Here is a 23514-nt window from a genome sequence, read left to right on the forward strand (position 1 = left end):
CTGAGAAACTGAATGATTCTAATCCGTGTGTATGTCCATGTTGCATCCGTGTGCATTTCTCGTGACCTTATTTTCATGTCATCATTTTTTTTTTTTTTTTAATTTTTTTTTTTTGAGGGGAAAGAAAAAATCTTTTTTTTTATTTTTTTTTTTGTCCACGTGTGTTTTAAAAAAGAAAAAAAAAACCCTGCATTTTTGTGTAACCCTGTAATATGTAGGTTTAAAGATGGCCTGGGACTGGATCGTACACTGCACCCATGTTTGGATCGTACACTACACCCATAAAACACTGCAGCATTTCAGAACATACATTTGAAGTTTGATTCGGAAGGGTGCTCAGTTATGGTGGCGGCGCTGCATCGGCGTCTCCCCGCCCACATAAATAGTGACAGATGTCATTCTACATGATTTGGGTGTGGAGAGGACAGTGTGGTGCTGCCCCCATGACTGGGAGTGCCCTGCCAAGCCCAACGTCAAACTATATTGTGATACACCACAGTGTACAAACTTGTATGAACCCGATGACCGGTTCTCTTTAACAAATGCCAGACCGTGGCATTCATAACCCAATGAGCTTCCTTGTTAAAATGAAAACAAACCTGTATATGTTGGAAGCTTTTCTGGTATACACCTAAGGAGAAAAACAAATCACCAGACGGAGAAACGCGGGGAGATTACACACAGAAACTTGTGGAAGTATATATGTGTCCCTGGAGTACAATACTCGCCGTGGAACTAGGGATAAGAATGTGGAACACTACTTTACTTTTGATATGGGAACATAATTGTACAGTCCTTGCACTAGAGCTGTGTGACGACCAAAAACTAAAATCTGACTATCTCTCTTTTTGTTGCTAAACAACCTATAAATACTAACATATTGTTTAACATGGGGGAATTGCTTACACAGCCATTTCTTAATATATACGGACTTCTAATTATTAGAAAATTATAGTATCAGTGTTTCTGGTGGCGCAATGTGCCAGACAGCTCTGCTACATGCACGTCACACACACAGCACTGCTACATTTACATCACATACAGCTCCACTACATATATTCTTTATCCCATACAACAGGGACCACAAGCGGTTCAGCACCCGCTGTGATGGTGTTACCGACATAGTCAGTTGCTGATCACATGACACGGACTCATCACAGGTCTTTCATTCCTGTGCAGACTACAAGCGGACTACATCTCCTACAAACCCCCTGCGGCCTCAGTTGCTATTGAATACTTACGAACACCTAGCCGGGCAGCAGCTGTGTGCTTACAGGACCTGTGCTGATGTCACCGTCATGTGATCAGGGCGGAGCATGTCACTCACTCACTGACAGGTGGTCGTTTAGTATTTTGATTATCAGAACTGTATGGGACCATTCTCCTAATCAGTATTTATCAAGGAATTGCCGTGTATGTGATTTCCCAATATAAATGAATGGGGTATAAACTTTAGTTATACACATGAAAGATGGGGTTTCACACCCTGTAGTCATCCCAACCCCACCCGTGGCCATGTATTATGAAAATATCCTATCACAGCCTCCATAAATTGTCCTTGGCTCCCCATCATAGGGGGCTGGACTAATCTCCGTTTCACAATTTTGACCAAAGTTAGAGTTGTGCCTCGGCAAAATGACGATTGATCAAATTAATTTGATTTCTTGCTCAGCCCTACCTTGCACTATATGTTAATTCTTTCCTAATACCCCTGTAGAGTGCCCGATGGACATGCCACAGAACACATCACTATAGCAAGTTCTATGCAGACATTGAACCTGTAAGAAATGCTGGATGGTTTTCGCTCTAAAGTTTGTAGAATACTGAATGAAGCTCTGGCTTTTAACACAGATGATCACTTCAGACATATTTACAAAGCTACGCAATTTTAAATTGTTGTAAAATATTCAAAATGGTGTTTTCCATCAGAGTAAGGTCCAAAAATCTAGAATAGATTTCCCTAAGATTGAACAAAAACTGTGTCATATTGGATGAGAAGTTGATTCAGTCATGTATCTTTAGTGATGGAATAGGATATCCATGTCTAAGAAGTATAGGCAAGGAGACGGGGCATATATTAGAATGGAGTTTCTTTGCATGCTGTGGTTTCTAATACAGTACATCTTTTTTGTTAACAGGTTTGACTGGGACATGGAGCTCTTCCTCTAGTGCGGTTCTTCAAATTGATCCTAGGTCTGGTGCTGCTTTAGCAAGAGGATCTGGATTTGTTACTGTGTATTATGAAATCCCTGGTTTTTTGAAAACGTACCAAGAGGTAATTTTTTTTTTTTAATAATGAACCATGACCAGTATTATATAAAGACTATGATCTGCATAAAATACAATATAAATAAAGCATTTGAAACAAATAAATGATAAAGGAAAGTGGAGCTAAATTCTAACTGCTCTAACCCTGGGTGGAAAGTATTACCCCCCCCCCCTCCTCCCCAATGTCTTAGTGGAGATAGAACTGTATTAAGAGACAAGTTTGTGGTCTAGAGTGATATCCACATTGTAGGTGCATTAACCCCTTAATGACGCGGCCCCTTTTTCTTTTTCCATTTTTTTTTTTCCTCCCCCCTTCAAAAAAATCGTAACTCCTTTATTTATCCATCTACGTCACTGTATGAGGGCTTGTTTTTTGTGGGACGAGTTGTATTTTTTTAATGGTTCTATTTAAAGTACCATATAATGTACTGAAAAACTTTAAAAAAAATTCTAAGTGGAGTAAAATGAAAAAAAAGACATTTCGCCATCTTTTAGTGCGCCTTGTTTCTATGGCGCACAAACGGCAACAAAAGTGACATGATAGCTTTATTCTATGGGTCGGTATGATTACTACGATACCAAACTTGTATAGTTCTTTTTTTAACTATACTATTTTTTTCCCCCCAAAGACATAAATTTTTTTCAATTATTTTCTGCGGTCATTTTGTGCGCGCAATAACTTTTTTTTTTTTTTTCCGTCGACGTAGTTGAGCAAGGGCTCGTTTTTTGCGGGATGTTCTGTAGTTCGGGGGATTTAAATGCCGCTGTCAGAATTGACAGCGGCATTTAAATAGTTAATAGCCTCGATCGGCCGCGCGGCCGATCGCGGCTATTGCCCGCGGGTGTCAGCTGTTATAAACAGCTGACACCCGCACTGTATGAAGAGAGGTTGCCACGCAACCTCTCTTCATACATACCCTGCCGCTCCATGACGTACCAGTACGTGATGGAGCAGGAAGGGGTTAAAGGGAACCTTTCAGGTCTTATGAGCCATGTAAACAAAGTGTAGGGGCTCATAGGACAGGTAGACTTATTTGCTGCATGCATGTGCATATATTATCCTGTCATTATGAACCATGCCTATGTGCATTCATTTAAGTCAAGTAGTCCACTCAGTGGACTTGAATGCCAGGTTTGTGACCTGACAGTGCAGAGGCAGGTGAGGATGCAAATTACTCCCCTGGACTCTCAGCTGTTCTATGAGCCCATAAACCCTTTATTACAGGGCTCACGGAACCTGACAGGTCCCATTTAATTATTTACCAGGCATTAAAATAAACCAGTATGCCCTTCTGAAATGTCTGTTTTAGTAAATACTTGTGTTCACTATTAAACAATAATTCTAGAGCATTTTTTTTAATGGGTAAAGAGCCTGACTGTTTCTAGTGCTGCCATTGATTTCAATGCGAAGCTGGAGATTGACAAGCACTTGAACTCAGTTGTTTTCCACACTCCCATTAAAATGAGTGGCTGTATGCATGCTTGGCCACCTCAGGGGGGACACGGGCATCCCGCTCTTGTGAGCAGTGTGGGTCACAACAGTTGCACCCCACAATTAGTTATCCCCTTTCTTGTGGACAGGGAATATCTGAATCTTCCTGGAATACCTTTTTTAAGGATCCTCGTACTTTGGGGCTACATTTTATTTAAAATGTATCTGTTTGTATGCATGTATTGTATTTATTGTGAGACCACCATTACATCTTTAAAATAATTTTTGGCTCATAACCTTTTAAGGCCGCCTGCTACAGTCTGCGCATGCGCTGGCAGCTGGCACATCCAACAGCCGGGGCAGCGAGTGATGCGGTGCTCTCTGCAGACGCTCGGGTCGGGTCCCGCTGCGAGAATTCTCGCAGCCGGATCAGACCCGGCCGTCTGCAGGTGGCCTACATGTTCCATCGATGTAGCCGTGTCGAGGTTGTTTTGCATCATTTCGAAGGACATGTAATTTTAGCAATTTTTGTGTGTTTCCGCCCCCCCCCCCCCTTCCCACACACACATCTATTTTACAGGGGTAATAGGTAGGGGACTGCAATTTAATTATTGTTTTTTGGGTCTTTTTGGAGCCTTGTTGGGGTCTTTCTAGGCCTTGTGCAGTCAGTTGTACAGTTTCTGGTGGGTGGCCAATTTGACATAGTGGGTCTACCTATAGCATCATAGACATGCTCTATTGTGGAAAAGTATAGGGACCGTGCAAGCTAATTCATGGTTGACGCACATTGTAAAACGTGTTTTGTGATGGCTGCAGCATGTAGATGGCAGTTGATTATGCAGTTGGAAAATAACCTTTTGGATGGTGGTCATGAAGGGTAGGACAAGGTGTACCACGCTGTCCAAATACTGGCAGGCAGTTATTGTGCCTACAACAACCACCAACTTGGCCGTGCTATCATAACTTCTTGCCTAAAACTATGACTCTAGAGGTTGGACCCGTGAGGCACTCTGAAATCACAATTGGATTGGCCCTTTCTCCACCCATCTATCAGCAACTGCCATTGGCACAATTTTGCAGTCTTCACATAAAAAATTGTCCTTCGTGGATCTATGATAGGTCTGCCAGTACTGGAGCCTTCCTGGGTTCTCGGAGTAACCACTCTCTATACTGACATTGCACTATGGCCAGTCCTTCGGGAGAGTTCATGATATGGTGCCCCCATTTTGAATGTGCCAATTAGCTGACCTCTCTCAAAATCAGACATTTGGTGATGAGGAGTTTGAACGTTAGGATTTGGCATACCTGGCCACCGATAATGTGTGGACAACTAAAAAGGACTTTCTTATAGAACATGCTTTACAACTAATAAACTGAAACCTTGTAGCATTTTGCATAGCAAATGGGCCGCTTGGTCTGCATACTAATGCACATCTTCTTTTCATTAGATCGTTATTAGAATTATAATTTTTGTAGAATTGACGTTTTAATCCCTATATATGTATAAATCCATGAACATGCTATACATATCCATTCCCTAGCTAAACAGTACATAACTATACTTAAATCATATCCTTCCCCATTCCAACAAAACCTATTAAACATATACAGAGGGAATAAAAAACATTGGAAAGTAATTCTCCTCCACCTTCCCAGCCCCCCCCCCCCTCACCTCTTCTACATCCCACCAACATTTCTTCCCTAATGCTATGCAACAGTCAATATTGTCTACACTATTTTTATATACCAGACCATCGGCCCCAGATTTCCTAAATTTAGTCAATCTTTTTTGATATATCCTTCTCTCTAACGATATAACCTCCTTTTATCCTTATAAAAAAATGTTGCTCTGTTAGTATTGCGGGCGGGCTGCATCCAGTGGGCAGTTATCAGTTTCCGTGCCTGATATAGAGTTCTCTGAATTCTCAAGAGTATACCCATCAACAATACTCAATATGCAAAATCTGGGGTCTAGACCAATATCAACAAAATATACTGCTTTGATTATCTCCACTCCAAAATTTATGTAGGTTCACACAATAAAAGTTATATAAACTAATCTTCTGTATATAATAACCGCATATAAATGCCTTCATGGCGTCTCACACAACACGGCAACTGAAGAGGAAGCAATATTTAATATGAGCAAATTCCAGTAAGACCTGTTCTGTTCTAGCATTGCCACAAAGCAAGCTAAACCAGAAAAGGTTTAACTTCCAAGTACACGGCCATTTATAGATAACCGCAAACAAAGTAGGGAGCGATCAGACAGTTTGTGGTAGCTACTTTATTCTGTCAACATAGGGAAGCATAGATGGCGTACCAATCGGGAGATCTATTCTGGACAGTGTTATGTGAGCTAGAATAGCAAGAATATTGTCGCGCCTCTAGATTTCTCAGCCTCCAAAAATCAAATGGAGAAGCCACTATCGGGGCCTTTATTAAATCTGTCCAAACGGGGATACAGACCATTATTAAAATCACCCAGGATTAATGCAGGAACAGCAGAAGGTATAGTTATAAATTCCATCACCTTCTTAAAACATTCACTGGCTTACGGAGGGGGGATGTATATCGCCACTAGAATATAATTATGGGCAATAGTACATCTATGCTACACAAATCTTCCCTGGGAATCTCTAAGGGAGGACTCGCATCGATTCATAAAACTATTCCTTTTAGATGCACTTACTCCATGTGAATAACAGAATGAAGAGAATGTGCCGAGAAGGAGTGGTGAAGCAGGTTTACAGTATCTTGTTAAATGAGTCTCTAATAAACAAACATTAGCTGATTGAAATAGCTGAATATAGATGAGAAGAACCGCATATCTTTTAGACTTATCCCTCATACCCCACACATTCCATGAAATTATATTAATTCCTGGTAAATGATATTCATCGACACGTCTCTTATCCATGCACAGAATTTGAGATGCTGGTTGCATTGCATATTAGAGGAAGAGAAAATAACAACCATTAAAAAAAAAAAAAAACACACCACACCCAAGCCTAAATACAAATAACACAACCTATATATTCCCAAGGGCTCTGATCACTTAGATATAATTAATGATGGTTAAAAAAAAACATCACAGTAACATGATTACAAACGAAGATGCACCATCCAGGAATCTCCTACCCGCCAAATCTCCTTTCAAGTAGTTATGTTGTTGTTAGTCGTTCACCACCCTATAGGCAAGCTCCCTCCCTCAGTGTTTTTCGGTTTTGCACAGCTTCTTTCAGTTGGTTAATATCCATGCCAGTATCGGCCATTGTGTCCTTATGCAGTCGGGTCGTCTTTTTCCACCGATCTGTCCAAGCATTTTAGACTTTTCCCCATGACATCATGACAGCATACGCTGGAGGTTGCTCACCTGCTGACCTGAAGGGACAGGAAGAGGCAGAATATAAAAAGCACCTCCCCTCCACCAACACCAGTGTTTTTCCTGTCCCTTCAGGACAGCAGCGGCAGAACTCCAGCAACGCTGTCCCATGCCGGAGGAGGACTTACCGGCGAAGCGGCGGCGTGGATCTTTCGGGCAGCCCCGGCAAACCCAGTGGGAAGGACCCCATCTGGGAGCTTTCCGGGGACTGCGTGGGCCGGGGCCCAAGTACGGGTTGCCGGCACCACTGCGGCCGTCATTTCGGGCGGCGGCCGCCATCTCCGGTGGGCCGGGGTCCAAGTACGGGCTGCCGGCACCACTGCGGCCGTCATTGCGGCGGCGGCCGCCATCTCCGGGTCCAGGGCCGACAGGAGCGCTCCAGGGGCGTGGCTTCGGATACAGCGCGGTGACGTCGGACGCTCCGCAAAGGGGGCGTGGCCTGGCGCGGCCGGCGCCAAATTCAAAAATCCGCTGCCCCTGCATCAGCTGGTGGTGTTTCTCCACGCTAAGGAACGATCCTAAGCACAGGAAGCGTTCCTGCAAGGCGCAAGATGTCGACCAGAGAGGACCCAGAGACCCTCCTAACTGTAAGTGGTCCAGTGGACCAACCTACACCTGCACTACATACACTTCCCCACTAACAGAGTTTCCCTTGTCTTACAGGACAGGGATACTCAAAAACCAAGGGAGGCTAGACGCAGGAGTAAAAAATGTCCAGTATGTCTAACCAAACTTGACGACTCCTGCACCAAAACGCTATGCGCTACCTGCTCCGCGAAAATTATGCAGGAGGAAAAAACTTCCCTTATGGCCGAAATTCGGTCAGTCGTCCGAGAAGAAGTGCAGTCCTCCCTCTCGGACCTCCAACCTGGGCCTTCCGGGGTTACACGCAGGTCGGTTCCGGCGGTGTCTGAGTCTGACTCCGACATAGCGGAAAATGTGGATTTTGACGGGGAAGTGACGCAGGAGGACAAGAAATATCTTTTCTCTACCGCGGACATGGATCAACTGCTGAAAGCAGTACGCAGGACCATGCAGGTGGAGGAAGACGTGCAGCAACCCCGCACAGTCCAGGAGGATATGTTCGCGGGGTTACTCCCGCAACAAAAATCTTCATTCCCCGTAAACGCCACACTCAAGCAGCTGATCCTAAATGAGTGGGAGAGCGTGGATCAGGCTCCGCTAATCCCCAGGGAATTTAAAGAACGCCTGTTATTTCCGGGAGATGAAGTGTCCTTTTTGGACGAGATACCTAAAGTCGATACTGCAATTGCCATGGTATCCAGAAAGTCCGGGTTGCCCTTTGAGGATACATCCCACTTAAAGGACCCGTTGGACCATAAGGTGGACACATCCATGCGTAAAGCCTGGTCCACCTCCGGTCTCATCATGAAAGCGAACATCGCGGCCACTTCCGTGGCTCGTTCCATGGCAATCTGGTTGGACCAATTCGCAGCCCTAGTCGACCAAAAAGCCCCTAGGGAGGAGTTCGCAAGCGGCATCCCTCTGCTGCGAATGGCAACAGGGTTCCTGGCAGATGCTTCGATGGAAACAGTCCGCCTCGGAGCCCGCATGGCAGCCCTATCGAACACCGCCAGAAGGGCAGTGTGGGTGAAAGAGTGGTCAGGGGACGCTGCGTCCAAAAATAGGCTATGTACCCTACCGTTCCGGGGCGGGCGTATATTCGGACCAGACCTGGATCGTCTGCTGGAGAAAGCAGCTGACAAGAGTCACGGACTGCCTGCCACCAGACCACCCAAGAGACCCTTCACCCCTCATCCCTCGTCTACGTACGCCGGGAAGGGAAAGACCGGAAGATGGTCTTATCCAAAGGGCGGAAGGGGGTGCTTGCTTCGGCAGCACATATACTAAAAAATTGGAACGATACAGCGAAGATTAGCATGGCCCCTGCGCAAGGATGACACGCAAATTCGTGAGGCGTTCCATATTTAGTCCTTCAATGGGCGGAAGGCACAACAAAGTCCCTATCGGCCTTTCATATAAGAGGAGCCGAGAACTCAGCCGCGGACTTTTTAAGCAGAAGGAAAGTGGACCCAGGAGAGTGGGAACTCCATCCAGAGGTGTTCAGCCTTCTTGTGGAGAAGTGGGGGGTACCAGAAGTAGACCTCTTTGCGTCAAGCGCAAACACCAAATGCCGGCTTTTCTTTTCCAGAGGCGCAGAGAAACAGGCCCTGGGCACGGACGCTCTCTCTCACCCCTGGGATTGGGACCTAGCGTATGCCTTTCCCCCTCTACCACTAATCCCGCTTCTGCTAAGGAAATTACTGCAGTCAACCCTAACAGTAATTTTTGTAGCACCATATTGGCCCAAAAGACCGTGGTTCCCCCTCCTGAGATCCCTGTCAGTGGGAGAGCCCTTCCACCTTCCAACAAGACCGGACCTACTGTCGCAGGGCCCTCTTCTTTACCCGGAAGTTCACAAGTTCAGGCTTACGGCCTGGAGCTTGAGCGGGTAAAGTTCCTAGGAAAGGGTCTTTCCCCTAAGGTTATTTCCACCATTAGCGAGAGCCTTAAACCCTCGACACACAAAATCTACTCCAAAGTCTGGAAAAAATTTTCGGAGTGGTTAGGCCAGGACATCCAGCAGCTGGATCAGCCAGACGTCCGGAAAATCTTAGATTTTCTCCAGGCGGGCCTGGATAAAGGTTTGAGTCCGAATACACTCAAAGTCCAAATTGCGGCCTTGGGGGCATTCTTCGATCTCGCGCTGGCGGAGCACAGGTGGATTAGGAGATTTCTTAGAGGGGCGAGCAGATTACATCCATTCACACGGCCCACGGCACCACCCTGGGATCTAACCATAGTCCTTCAGGCCTTATGCGACCCCCCATTTGAACCGATTACGGATCTATCCATCGCCTGGCTGACATACAAGGTAGCCCTGCTTGTGGCAGTTACGTCAGCCAGACGCGTGGGGGAAATCCAGGCCCTCTCACGAAGGGCCCCATATATGACTATCCACCCGGATAAAATAGTTTTTTTCTTTAGACCCATCCTTCCAGCCTAAAGTATTGTCAGATTTCCACAGGGGCCAACCAATAGTTATTCCAGCCTTTTGCCAAAATTTCAAAAATGCAAAAGAACAAAAGCTCCATAATATAGACGTCAAAAGAGCGGTACTAGCGTACCTCGAGGCAACAGAAAGTTTCAGGAAGTCTGACAAACTTTTCGTTCAATTTCAGGGGCAGGCCAAAGGAAAGGCCGCTTCTAAAGATGCGATCGCCAGGTGGCTCAGGAGAGCCATCCAGGAGGCTTACAAGGCCAAGGGCATCCCCCCTCCAGAAGGATTGAAGGCCCACTCAACGAGAGCGGTGGCATCCTCTTGGGCGGAGAGAGCGCACGCATCGATTGAGCAAATCTGTAACGCAGCCACATGGACTTCAGGCCATACTTTCATTAAACATTATAGGCTGGACTTTAAGTATAGCCAGGACGCATCCTTCGGTAGGAAGGTGCTCCAAGCCGTAATCCCTCCCTAAAAAAGCCCATGCCACTTATTTGGTATTCCTCCAGCGTATGCTGTCATGATGTCATGGGGAAAAGGGGAATTTTTTCTTACCGATAATTCCCTTTCTGGAAGACATCATGACAGCATACGGGCTTTTTTTCCCCCCCTTACCAACATGGTTACCCTAGTTTGTTCAACACATGAGGTAATGTGTATGCTTTAACTTTGTTTTCTGAGGTGTGTGATGTCAATAAAAACACACCTTCTGGTTAAGTAACTGGTCACTGTGGTCATTTGGAACGCACTGGTGTTGGTGGAGGGGAGGTGCTTTTTATATTCTGCCTCTTCCTGTCCCTTCAGGTCAGCAGGTGAGCAACCTCCAGCGTATGCTGTCATGATGTCTTCCAGAAAGGGAATTATCGGTAAGAAAAAATTCCCCTTTTCCAGCGACTCTGCTCGCATTACATGGCCAAAATACATGAGTCTGAGTCCAGTCATCTTCCCCTCCAGTGATATATATTGTGTCTTATACGATTCAGGACTTCTGTTTACTCTCGCCGTCCAGGGCTTATGCATCAGCTTTCACCAGCACGGCAGCTCGACTTCATCAGTCGTCCTATCGCAGTCCACTGGTCACATCCATACATGGCTATGGGGAAAACAATGGTTTGCACTATCCTGCATTTAGTTGCTATACCGATATCCTCAAGTTTCCAGATTTTTGTCCATGTTTAGCATTGCGCTTCACCCCAATGCTAACCTACGTTTTATCTCTGGCATAGATGCTCCATCCTGGTCAGTTTGCAAACCAAGGAAGATGAAGTCTCGCACACATTCTACGGCCTCGTTATTGATTTTTGATTTGAATTTGGCCGTTTTTTGTAGTTGTCATAATGTCTGTCTTTAAATTCAGGTAGAGGCCCATTTTTTTCACTTTAAGGGCTCATGTCCACGGGGAAAATAAGAATTAAAATCCGCAGCGGATTTTAACTCTTCTCCCGCGCGCAGATCCGCACCCCATAGGGATGCATTGACCACCCGCGGGTAGATAAATACCCGCGGATCGTCAATAAAAGGGATTTAAAAAAAAATGGAGCATGAAAAAATCTGGACCATGCTCCATTTTTATGCGGGTCTCCCGCGGGGACGGCTCCCGCGGGCTTCTATTGAAGCCTATGGAAGCCGTCCGGATCCGCGGGACACAAAAATCATATTTTACTTACACGCTCCGGTTCTTCTCTTCGGCGCCGCGCCATCTTCTCTCAGTCGCGGCCGGATCATTTTGCTTCGGCCCGGCGCATGCGCGGGGCACGTCACCGACGTCATCATGCACATCCGCCGAGCCGAAGAAAGAAGATCCGGCCGCGACGAGAGAAGATGACGCCGCAGCGAAGAGAAGAAACGGAGCGGATGGGAGGTGAGTTAATTCTTATTTATTATTTTCAGCGCTCATGTCCGCGGGGCAGGAGGGACCCGCTGCAGATTCTACATGGAGAATCCGGAGCGGGCCCGATTTTCCCCGTGGACATGAGGCCTTAGTCTTGCTATCAGCTGCTTCAAGTCAGCTTCTATTTCTGCAAGCAGTTTTGTCCTCTGCGTAAGGGTGACTACCCACTACAGTTCTTTTTCATTGTGAAATTCGCAGCTTTTTTTTCTCCAGGGGTCTATGGGACTTGTTAATGTTAAAATCGCGATCGTGCAAAATGGCGATTTCGCTGTAAATTGCGATTTTTGCCGCGATGCGTTTTTAACATTAGAAAGCCCCATAGACACCTGGGGGAAAAAACGCAGCAAATTCGCAAACACTAGTGGGTGGTCACCCTAAAGGTGATTAGTGAGGTTTCTGCTACCTATTCTCACCCCGGTTTCCTATTCCTCTAGGTCAATTGTCTGCGTGATCACTTGATGATCGCATGATCCACTAATTTGTTATATGAATATTCATCTTTATCAATTCAGGAGGCAGCATCCTTTGAATTATCAAAAAAGAAAGTCTCCCCCCTGCATCACAACTCTCAGCCATGTAAAATATAAGACATCTGCAAACCCCATAGCCTTCTCTTAACATCCTGAAACTGCATCTCATTTTTCTATGTCTACTGAAAATTCTGGAGAGACAGTTCTAAGATTGCCATTCATAGTTAGGTATTCCATTTCTCTTGCTTTCTTTAACATAGTGTTCCTATCCTTGTAATGCAGGAGTTTTTTCAAAACCGTTCTTGGTGTGGCACCAGGTGGAGGTGGTTTAGTGGGGACTCTGGGCTCTTTCCTTGGAAGTTTCCCAAATATCTCTTTCTCGTCGCGTTCATTGGGGGCCACAGCCTAGACCATGGGATATAGCCACTGCCCTAGGAGGCGACACTAAGCAGAAAAGTGTTAGCTCCTCCCCACCTGGCTATATCCCCCCTGCAGGCACTCCGCTAATTAGTCTTGAGCTTAGTGTCTGCTAGGAGGCAGACGTGGAAAGAGCTATTCGCGGGGAGTCGGGGCTTTTCCCTGGCTCTACTGGCCTCCCGGGGGAGACGCAGGCAGGGGGTGTCTCCACCACTACTGCGGCGTCTCACCCAGAGAAGAAAAAGGGGCCCGACCATGCAATGCGCATCTGAGTCGGTTACCCGCCAGCCATAGGGCTCCCCCTCCCTGGAGTAGCGCACTGCCTGACCGTGACGCGTAGGGGGCAGCACTGCTGGAGCGGTCGACGCACGGACAGGCTGTGGCTCCCAGGACAAGACGCCCCGCTTGGGATTCCATACGGACAGCGGCGGTGGCAACATTCCGTCTGGGACTCCACACGGACAGCGGCGGCGGTAACAATCTGTTCGGGACTCCATACTGGCGGCGGCAGCAGACGCAGGTTACCTTAAGGAGCATCGGGACGGCAGCAGCAGTGGCAGCTCTCCCGGCCAGGGATAGAAGCGAGCATGTTGCAGAACGCCGGGGCGCCGGCCTGCAGGCCACTTCTGGGCACGGCGCTCCAGAGGGCGGACGGCCGTCGTCACTTCCGGGTCGCGGGGACGCTTCCGGGGCAGGCCACGCCCCCTCCGACCGGCGGCAAGTTTAAAAGGGGCAGCCGGACAGAGGAATGGCCGCTCTCTGCAGCTGGACACTTCATCTGTCTGCACTTCTGAGCCCAGTACTGCGCAGCTCTCTGAGCACACAGTAGCCGTCCAGCCATTCAGCCCTGCAGTTTCCTTCTGCTACGGAGAAAGCACCCGGACAGCAGCAGCACCTCCTGTCTCGGGCACCAGCAGCTGTAACAACGCCGCAGCAGTCCCTGCCACAGCACCTGCCGGGTCACCAACGCTGCGAGATCGTCGACTCCCGACAGCATCCAAGCGTCAGGACCAGAGGCTCCAGCTGGACCGGGGGAACCGCAGAAACAACTGCTAGACCGGGTAAGCCCTGCCCAAGGCAGCACTTCGCGGTGTTCTCCCCTCGCCCTCCCCGTCCCCCCTGCAGGCATTCCTGTAGCGGTACGTAGCTTACCCGCTACCTGGAAATTGTTTTCTGTTGCCATGTCTGACCCTAGATCAGAGGGTTCCAGCCCGGCCAAGGGGAGGGTGAAGCATTACGCTTGCACTACCTGCAGCGTTAAGTTCGCTTGCGGTCAAGTCGACCCCCGCTGCGCTAGATGTGCCGCGGCGCGTGCAGCTCCAGGGACCCCGGTGCCCCCCGCCGCCCCTGTGGAGCCAGGGCCCGAACCCCAATGGGTGAGGTCCCTGGCCGCTGCCGTTTCTGGCTTGGCCACATCCTCTGCGGCGATTTTACGCCGGTTAGAGCCCAGCTCAGACGCGTCCTCCTCGGAATATGCACGAGGGAGGGCACACAAGAGAAGGAGGTCCCGTAGCAGCGAGGACACTCCCCATAGATCGCGCCACACCAGGAGGTCGTCTAGATCCTCCAAGTCCAGACGATCCAGGGAGTCCGTGCATACTTACCACAGATCAAGGCACTCTTCACGGTCCCGGTATTCTGCGAGACCAGCCCGGGCTCGCCATGAGTCCCCTCGAGCGTCTTGCTCATGGGCGTCCCAGGACACGGCCCAAACGGCAGGCGAGGGCAGTGGGTCTGAAGACTACGACCACTCTGCAGGCTCGTCAGTTTCGGAACTAGACGAGGAACAGGTGTCGCGCCTAGCCAGTCTAATGGACGGCCTGGTAATATCTATAAGAGAAACCCTCCAAGTAACGGAGGAACCAGTGGAGACGGCTCCTTCCACGGTGTCATTTAGACGGCAGAAGAGATCGCGACAGGTCTTCCCAGACCATCCGGCTTTTTCGGAGGTCCTTAACAAGGAATGGCAGAACCCGGACAAAAAAAATTTAGGCAACCCGGGAAGACTTGGGAAATTACATACCCATTCCCAGGGGGTCTGAAAAAGGGTTGGGCGGTACCTCCGGTAGTCGACCCGCCAGTGTCACGACTGTCTAGAAGCACAGCACTGCCAACAGCCGAAGTAGCAATGCTGGCTAATCCTCAAGACAGGAAGCTGGATCCGTTGGCAAAAACCGTGTTTCAAGCCACAGGCACTGCCTTACAGCCGATTTTTGCGGCCGCATGGGTCAGTAAGGCGTCCATAGCCTGGGCCAAACAGCTACGGAGAGACATTGTAGCAGGCGCTCCACCGAGTGAGATACTCGAACTGACAGACAACGTCATACAGGCAAATAAGTTTGTATGCGCAGCAGAACTAGACGCAGCCAAGTTTGTTGCCCGGGCATCCGCTGCATCGGTTGCGGCAAGGAGAACTCTCTGGCTGAAAAGCTGGTCAGCAGATACAGCATCCAAGATGGCTCTAACAAAATTGCCATTCGAAGGAAACAGGCTGTTTGGACCTAAACTGGATGACATGATAAAGGACGCCACAGGCGGCAAGAGCACGTCGTTACCACAAATGCCGGCAAGAAAGGAGAAGGTTCCATTAAAAAGGAAACCGTTTTTTAGATCCTTTCGGCGTTTTTCGTCCCGTCCAGGGTCAGGGCAGTGGTCCCAGTCTACAAGAACCCCGACGGACGCAAAGAGGGGCCCCTCTTTCAAAACAAGACGAACATGGCGATCCCGACCCGGAACATCTAAAACGGCGGGATCAAAGAGCGCGGCATGAGATGCTGCCCACACCCAGTGTCACCAGGGTGGGGGGCAGGCTCTCCCAATTTCGGGAGACATGGGGGAGGCGCGTGAGCGACAAGTGGGTGCAGGAGATTGTGACATCCGGGTACGCAATTGAATTCACGACTCTCCCACGGAATTCGTTCTGCAGGTCCAGAGTGCCTACCACCCCGGAAGGAGTAGCCAACCTACAGCAGGCAGTGTAGAACCTTCTGGCACAGGGGGTTGTGAAACCGGTACCGGGGGCACAAGAGAGGCAAGGGTTCTATTCGAATCTTTTTCTTGTACCCAAAAAGGACGGCAGAGTGAGGCCGGTTCTGGATTTAAGGAGGTTGAATCAATTCATCAGAACAAAACCTTTCCGGATGGAATCAATCAAGTCCGTGATAACCTCCATGCAACCGGGTGAATTTCTGTCCTCAATAGATATCAAGGACGCTTATCTCCATATCCCGATTCGGGAAACACATCAAAAATTCCTTCGTTTCGAAACACAGGGAAGGCATTTTCAATTTACGGCGCTGCCATTCGGCCTGTCTACCTCTCCAAGAGTTTTTACAAAGGTACTAGCAGCAGTGATGGCGCTACTCCATGCGGAAGGTATATCAGCCATTCCATACCTGGACGATATACTAATAAAGGCACCGTCGTGGGGCGGCAACATCAAAAGCCTACACGTCACGATGAAGCTTCTAGAAGAATTCGGCTGGATAGTGAACCGCGAAAAATCATGCCTAATACCGACACAACGCTTGGAGTTTTTGGGCATGATATTCGACACCAGCCAGCACCGGGTCCTGCTACCCCCAAGCAAAGGTAGACAAGCTCCGGCAGGGGGTACGGTCCCTAATACAGGGGAAAACGCTAACCCTCAGACACTGCATGGCTATCCTGGGCCAGATAGTGGCAGCATTCGAGGCGGTTCCGTTCGCCCAGTTCCGGTCGAGGAAGCTACAACACTTGATATTGTCACGCTGGAATGGGTCCCGGCTGACCCTGGAACAGCGAATCCATATAACCCCTCAAGTCCAAAGGTCACTGAAGTGGTGGCTGGAACCTGGGAGGCTTCAGGCGGGACGGCCTTTGGGCCCAAATCGTTGGATAGTAGTGACGACGGACGCCAGCCTTTCAGGTTGGGGCGGAACACTGGGGGACCAGTCTGTTTAAGGAGTGTGGTCTCAAAGAGAGACAAGGCTGCATATAAACATCCTAGAGTTGCGGGCCATCTACCTGACTCTCCGACACTTCGGGCCCAGTCTCAAGAGAAAAAATGTACGCGTCCAGACGGACAACACCACAGCGGTGGCCTATGTCAATCGGCAAGGGGGAACACGGAGCGCGTCGGTAATGAGCGAGGTAGCAGGCATACTAACGTGGGCGGAGAAGCATCTGAGCTCGATTTCCGCAGTCTACATTCCCGGAATAGAAAACTGGGTGGCGGATTACCTAAGCCGGGAAACAGTGGATCCCGGCGAATGGGGGCTGCACCCAGAAGTTTTTCGGACGATATGCCTGAAATGGACCTCATGGCGTCCCGACTAAACTACAAACTATACCCATTTGTGTCCCGAGCGCGGGATCCACAAGCAGCGGCAACTGATGCGCTGACCATTTCGTGGGGGGAGTACAAGCTCCTATACGTATTTCCACCAATCCCTCTCATACCGAGGATCCTAGGGAAAATCAAGCAGGAAGGGCGGCCAGCAATATTAATAGCGCCAGACTGGCCAAGAAGAAGCTGGTACGCGACCATCATAGAAATGCTGTTCGACACACCGTGGCATCTTCCAGAGCAAAGAGACCTGCTATCCCAGGGGCCTTTTCTACACCCGAATTCCAAGTCTCTACATTTGACGGCTTGGCCGTTGAGACCGAGGTGTTGAGGAGAAAAGGTTATTCGGAGAAGGTTATTCGGACAATGATACGGGCCAGAAAACCAGCCTCATCTGCAATTTATTATAGTCTGGAAGCGCTTCTTCACCTGGTGTGAGGAGAGGCGGGTACAACCGATGCAATTTTCGGTGGCCAGAATTCTTGCAGTCCTACAATCGGGCCTCGAAGTAGGATTGAGGGTGGGTAGGTTCGTTAAGGGGACAGGTGTCGGCATTAACGGTACTGTTCCAAAAGCCAATCGCAAATAGGATGGCAGTACGTACATTCCTGCAAGGAGTCGCCCATACGACGCCCCCGTTTAAACTCCCGATCCAAACTTGGGACCTTAAAGGGGTTGTCCCGCGCCGAAACGGGGTTTTTTTTTTTTTTTTTTCAAACCCCCCCCCCCCGTTCGGCGCGAGACAACCCCGATGCAGGGACTGAAAAAAAGAACAGCACAGCGCTTACCTGAATCCCCGCGCTCCGGTGACTTCTATACTTACCGGTTGAAGATGGCCGCCGGGATCTTCTTCCTCCGTGGACCGCAGCTCTTCTGTGCGGTCCATTGCCGATTCCAGCCTCCTGATTGGCTGGAATCGGCACGTGACGGGGTGGAGCTACACGGAGCCCCATTGAGAAGATAAGAAGACCCGGACTGCGCAAGCGCGTCTAATTTGGCCATTCGACCATTTTAGACGGCGAAAATTAGACGGCAACCATGGAGACGAGGACGCCAGCAACGGAGCAGGTAAGTGAAAAACTTCTTATAACTTCTGTATGGCTCATAATTAATGCACAATGTACATTACAAAGTGCATTAATATGGCCATACAGAAGTGTATAGACCCACTTGCTGCCGCGGGACAACCCCTTTAATCTCGTGTTGGACACTATGACGGACCAGCCGTTTGAACCGCTGAAGGAAATTTCTATGCGACTACTGACCTGGAAGGTGGTATTCCTCGTCGCTATCACGTCAATCCGTAGGGTCTCGGAGCTGGCGGCTTTGTCTATACAGGCGCCATATATGACCTTCCACCAGGACAAAGCGGTACTAAGACCATCACCCGAGTTTCTACTAAAGGTAGTATCGCAGTTTCACATTAATGAAGAAATTGTCTTGCCTTCTTTTTTTCCAGATCCAGTACACAAAAAGGAAAAAATGCTGCACCACCTGGACGTAGTAAGGGCGCTGAGGATCTATGTGAAAAGAACAAAGGAGTTTCGTAAGACTGACACCCTCTTCGTTATTCCGGAGGGGACCCGAAGGGGCTTGGCAGCCTCAAAAGTCACCCTATCGAAATGGATAAGGTCCCTGATAACAGAGGCGTATCGCGCCTCAGGACGCTCGCCGCCATTTCGGGTTACGGCCCACTCCACACGGGCGGTAGGGGCTTCCTGGGCAGTCTGTCACGGAGCCTCAGCCCTTCAGGTGTGTAAGGCAGCCACCTGGACTTCCTTACATACGTTCTCAAAATTTTATAAGGTCCACACAGCTACATCTTCTGACGCCGCTCTTGGCCGGAAGATCTTGCAGGCGGCGGTCGTTGACCGCACAGCCGAACTTTGAATGCCCACCCAATATATTGTTTTCGGGACTGCTTGTGGACGTCCCATCGTCTAGGCTGTGGCCCCCAATGATACGGACGAGAAACAGATATTTTTGGTATAACTTACCGTAAAATCTCTTTCTCGTCGCGTTCATTGGGGGCCACAGCACCCACCCCTTGTTTATTTAGGTGGTTGCTGGAACTTTCTGTTCTTCGGTCATGGTTTGGCAGAAAATTGCGCCAAAAGTATGTTTTTTGGTATGTATAAAACATAGTATGTATAATTTTACTCCCACTGGCTTCCTACTGCTTGCAGACAGACTAATTAGCTGAGTGCCTGCAGGGGGGATATAGCCAGGTGGGGAGGAGCTAACACTTTTTTGCTTAGTGTCGCCTCCTAGGGCAGTGGCTATATCCCATGGTCTAGGCTGTGGCCCCCAATGAACGCGACGAGAAAGATTTTACGGTAAGTTATACCAAAAATATCTGTTTTGTATTGCAAGGTACGACTAGGCTGATAACATCTACCATTCTTTCCTGCATAGCAACATTTTTTCTTTCTTTCATTTCAGTAACACAGGTCTCTGCTCTAGACAATCTTTCAGTAACTTTCTGCAAATCATTTCTTTTTAAATCTAGCATCATCTTTCAAGCTACCAACTTGTGCTGAAAGGGAAGTCAAAACAGTGTTGCTTTTAGTCACAGCAAAAAACACCTCCCGCATAGTAGGTTTATTTTGTATATAATTTTATGTATCCACACCACCAGCTTCTGTTGTAGTAGCCTGCATAATAACATTCGCAGAGTAGATAAAGTGGATGAAGCTTATAAAATGGGGCCATGCTTACCCATTTCAGTTGAGCACTGAGAGAACATATTGAAAATCCAATCAGAAGGGACAAATGCAGCTTTAGTTGTACCATTAGCCTTACAGGAGGGGTTGAGCGACTAAACTCCACCAACCTTCTTCGCGTCCCAATATTTCTCAGTAAAGTGATCAGAACGCCCTGTTCATTCCGCACGATCACACCGCTTGATTACACCGCTCAATACTCTATATTGCCCCTGATGTTGCATCTGAGGCCTCCTGATACAAAGTATGTGCAACACATTTGCAAATACCTGAACCTGGGCACCATCTTTGAGCGCATGTGTACTGCCAGATTGTCTCCTCCTCTGTTAGATCACACTTCTGGCATGGCCTGAGCACATCTGAGAGGCATAGTCAGGCCCACAATCGTCACAGTAAAACAGCCCCCTGCAATTGCTTTGCTGGGTGCTGATGGATTCCACAGAGAGACTATTGGATGCCATGGCCAGTTGTGATCATGGCATTTAAGGGATCAACAGAGCCAATTGTGTACTCCCTGCCATTGTGTCCATACTTGTAGCAGGGAGCCAGCTGAGTAAGAGAGGTGGAGCCCCAACACTGCCTTCTTGGTGGAAACCATCAGGCTCTTGTTCACGTTAGACCTTTTGTTGTCACCTGAAAGGACAGTGGAGTGATGGGAGGCAGTTAAAGACCTGTTCTTGGTTTGAATGAATTTTGCTGTGATTCCTGCTTTATCTGCTAAAAACAATATCAAATACCTAGTCCAGCAACTTCTACTAGGTTCATGGAGGTTTTAGTCAAACTAGACAGAGGGCCACTTCAGGGGAAAAAAAAACAGATCTCTATAGAAGACAGATGCCACTGTATGACATACATATATTTCAAGAGTAGGCTCAAAAGCTGTATATAGAAATGCGCACTCCCATATTCACACCTGTGTGCCTACATGGACTAGTATCCATGGGAAAAGACACTCCTACAATTGGATTACAAAGCCCACACGACGGCCCGCAGCTCATACATACTGTGCATCTTAAACACAAACCTTCTCTTCTGATTACTGTTTATTTGAATAAAGATGGCAGCCAGGGCAAAGTGGTTATACAAACGGCTGTGTGTGACAACTTTTAATGATTATTGTAGTGCTTTTGTTGGCATATCGTAAAGCGAAAGAAATAGGAAACCGTTTGAAATATGCTTCTGCTGATGAAGGTCTCAGAGGTGAAGTAGCTAAAAAGTTTTTCCATTGCCCTTGGCCATTGTAAGTCCCGCTGCTGGTTGATAATGATCTTTATTGCCCTGCTTCTTTTTGGACCGGAATGTTGAACATACTAGTATGTTCACCCAGCTGTCTGATGATCTGTGAACCTCGAAGCGTGTTATTTACTGGTTTTAAATAAAGAACCTTTTGGTTCAATATACACTAGTGATTCTACTTATCTTCTGAGAATTTGCTCACCGATGGCCTAGCCTTTTGTTCTCTTTATCAGAGGATAATTTAGTACAGAGTGATAATTGCTTTGGTGCTTTTGTGGTCAGGACTGCGAACATCCAGCAGGAAGGGTATTTTTTCATTCTAGTTATTTATTCTGTATGAGCGGGTCTATCTGGTGTGGTCATGGATCCAGGTAATCCGGTTTTAATCTGCTGTATGTTTTGATTTCCATTTGTTTATCTGGCAAAAGTATTTACAATGTAATTCTATTCACTGCAGGTACAGTCTGCATGGACAATGTTACTAGACATATGTGAATTATAGCTATTTAAGGTTTTTTAAAAATTATTTCTTTTATATGGTTTGTGACTCTCCGTGCTGTTTCCCAGCGCTTTAGCATTTCAGTTGATGTGGGCAGGCCTGGTGACATACCATAAACCTGTCACATGGCTTCTAATGTAGAAGCCCTGAGACAGGTTTACGGGACGTCACTGATAATGTCCCTACCGGCCTTCCATTGGCTGCAGTCGTCAAGTGGGTAAACAACCCATGTGACCACTACTGCTGACGAAAATAGAAGATCAGAGCTACAGCCAGCAGCGGGAGGCGAGTGTATGTTTGTTTGGTGCTGGAATGAGTTGTAGGGATAATAACAATGTTAAAGATGACAGAAAACCCCTTAACTCACCAGGACATAGTTACGTCCTACAGGTTCAGAGTATATATGGAGGAAGATTGTGGGTCGATTTTTCTCTCCATACAATGCGGGTTCCGGCTGTTTAAGATAGCTTGTCAGATCACAGTATAATATGATGCTATGGCATTACATCATACTGCAGGAGCAACCAAACCCTTGTAAGTTCTTGTTCCCGCTGGGGACTTTAAACAAACTTTCACTTTCCTTTTTTTTTTTTTTTTTTTTAAAGTCTTTAATTCTTTAAAACAAAATAAACTTAGGTTTTGCCATATTTTTAATAAGTCTAAATGATAAAACAAAAAACATATCTAGTATGTAAGAGTCCGATCGATCAAAGTAACGCATAATTTACCCAGCACAGGTGAATGTCGTCATAAAAAATGATGCCAGAGTTGCAATATTTTTTTTTTTTGGTCACGCTGTCTCCAAGAAAAGATGTAATAAAAAGTGTTCTAAAAATCCTATTTCTTCCAAAATGGCACAGATAGAAACCACGGGACATCTCGCAAAAAATGAGCCGAATTTGTCGAAGGAAAAAAACCTATGGTGGCAGAAATAATTTTTTTTTTTTTAAATGTAAATATCTTGGGAAAAAAAATAATAGTAGTACAGCAAAAAAAGTATGTAAAGTTGGTATCATAGTAATCGTATTGACCAGTAGAATAAAGTTATGTTATTTTTCTTGCAGTGTGTACGCCGTTGAAACAAGACAAAGGTGTCAGAATTTTTATTTTTTTCCCATTTCACTCCACTTAGAATTTTTTTTACGTTTCTTTTTTTTTTTGTGTGTTTGTTTCAGTACATTATATGGCACATTTATATAGTACTATTGAAAAATACAACTCCTCCCGCAAAAAACAGGTCCGCAGACAGCTACGTCGATAGCTTAATAAAAGCGTTATGATTTTTAAAATGGGGGAGGAAAAAAAACGCATCTTTACGTGGTTAAATATTTGCACAGTGAATGGTGTTTATTCCATCGCATGGTCATACATTTGTCTAATATTTTTATTTGTTGTCTATTTTAGGTGTTGATACGCTCTCCACAAAGAACACGAGTTGTGGATGCAAATGGAGAGAAAATCAATTTGCAGTCTTCAAATATTCATAAATTCCTTGTTGATATTGGGGAAAATAGCAACAATTTGAAAGGTAAATCTAACAAATGGTTCTGTTACATTTTTCTAGATGAACGGTCTAACGTAACAGGCAGCGCAAACAATATTACAAAATGTATTTTCTCTTGTCAGACCATTGTCTTCATTCTAACTAGCAGAATACCCTGTCCTGAATTTTTTAAATTGTATTTAAAAGCTTTATTTTTCCTTATTAATTAAGCACAGCAATTGTTTAACAGCAATTTAGAATATTCCACAATTTTTGTTTGTTCGCACTTGAATTATTTCCTTTGTCAGGTCCTATTAGTTTTTGACTTCCAGAGTAGTGTAGGAGTTTTCCAATTAAA

General features: G+C 47.1%; 1 protein-coding gene and 1 non-coding gene across 2 annotated transcripts in view; both read left to right on the plus strand.

The window, feature by feature from the left end:
* NUP210 (nucleoporin 210) overlaps positions 1-23514 on the plus strand; it is a 123392-nt gene that overhangs the window by 81261 nt on the left and 18617 nt on the right. Inside the window, exons 33-34 of the mRNA XM_066596448.1 lie at positions 2139-2275; positions 23078-23201. Of these exons, the coding sequence (XP_066452545.1) occupies positions 2139-2275; positions 23078-23201 (261 nt within the window). The remainder of the gene's footprint in view (positions 1-2138; positions 2276-23077; positions 23202-23514) is intronic.
* LOC136622648 (U6 spliceosomal RNA) lies at positions 8930-9038 on the plus strand. The gene has a single exon (XR_010791841.1). It is a non-coding gene; the product is annotated as a U6 spliceosomal RNA (small nuclear RNA).

This window comes from Eleutherodactylus coqui, chromosome 3 (assembly GCF_035609145.1).
Source record: "Eleutherodactylus coqui strain aEleCoq1 chromosome 3, aEleCoq1.hap1, whole genome shotgun sequence".
In the NCBI taxonomy this organism is placed as follows: Eukaryota; Metazoa; Chordata; class Amphibia; order Anura; family Eleutherodactylidae; genus Eleutherodactylus; species Eleutherodactylus coqui.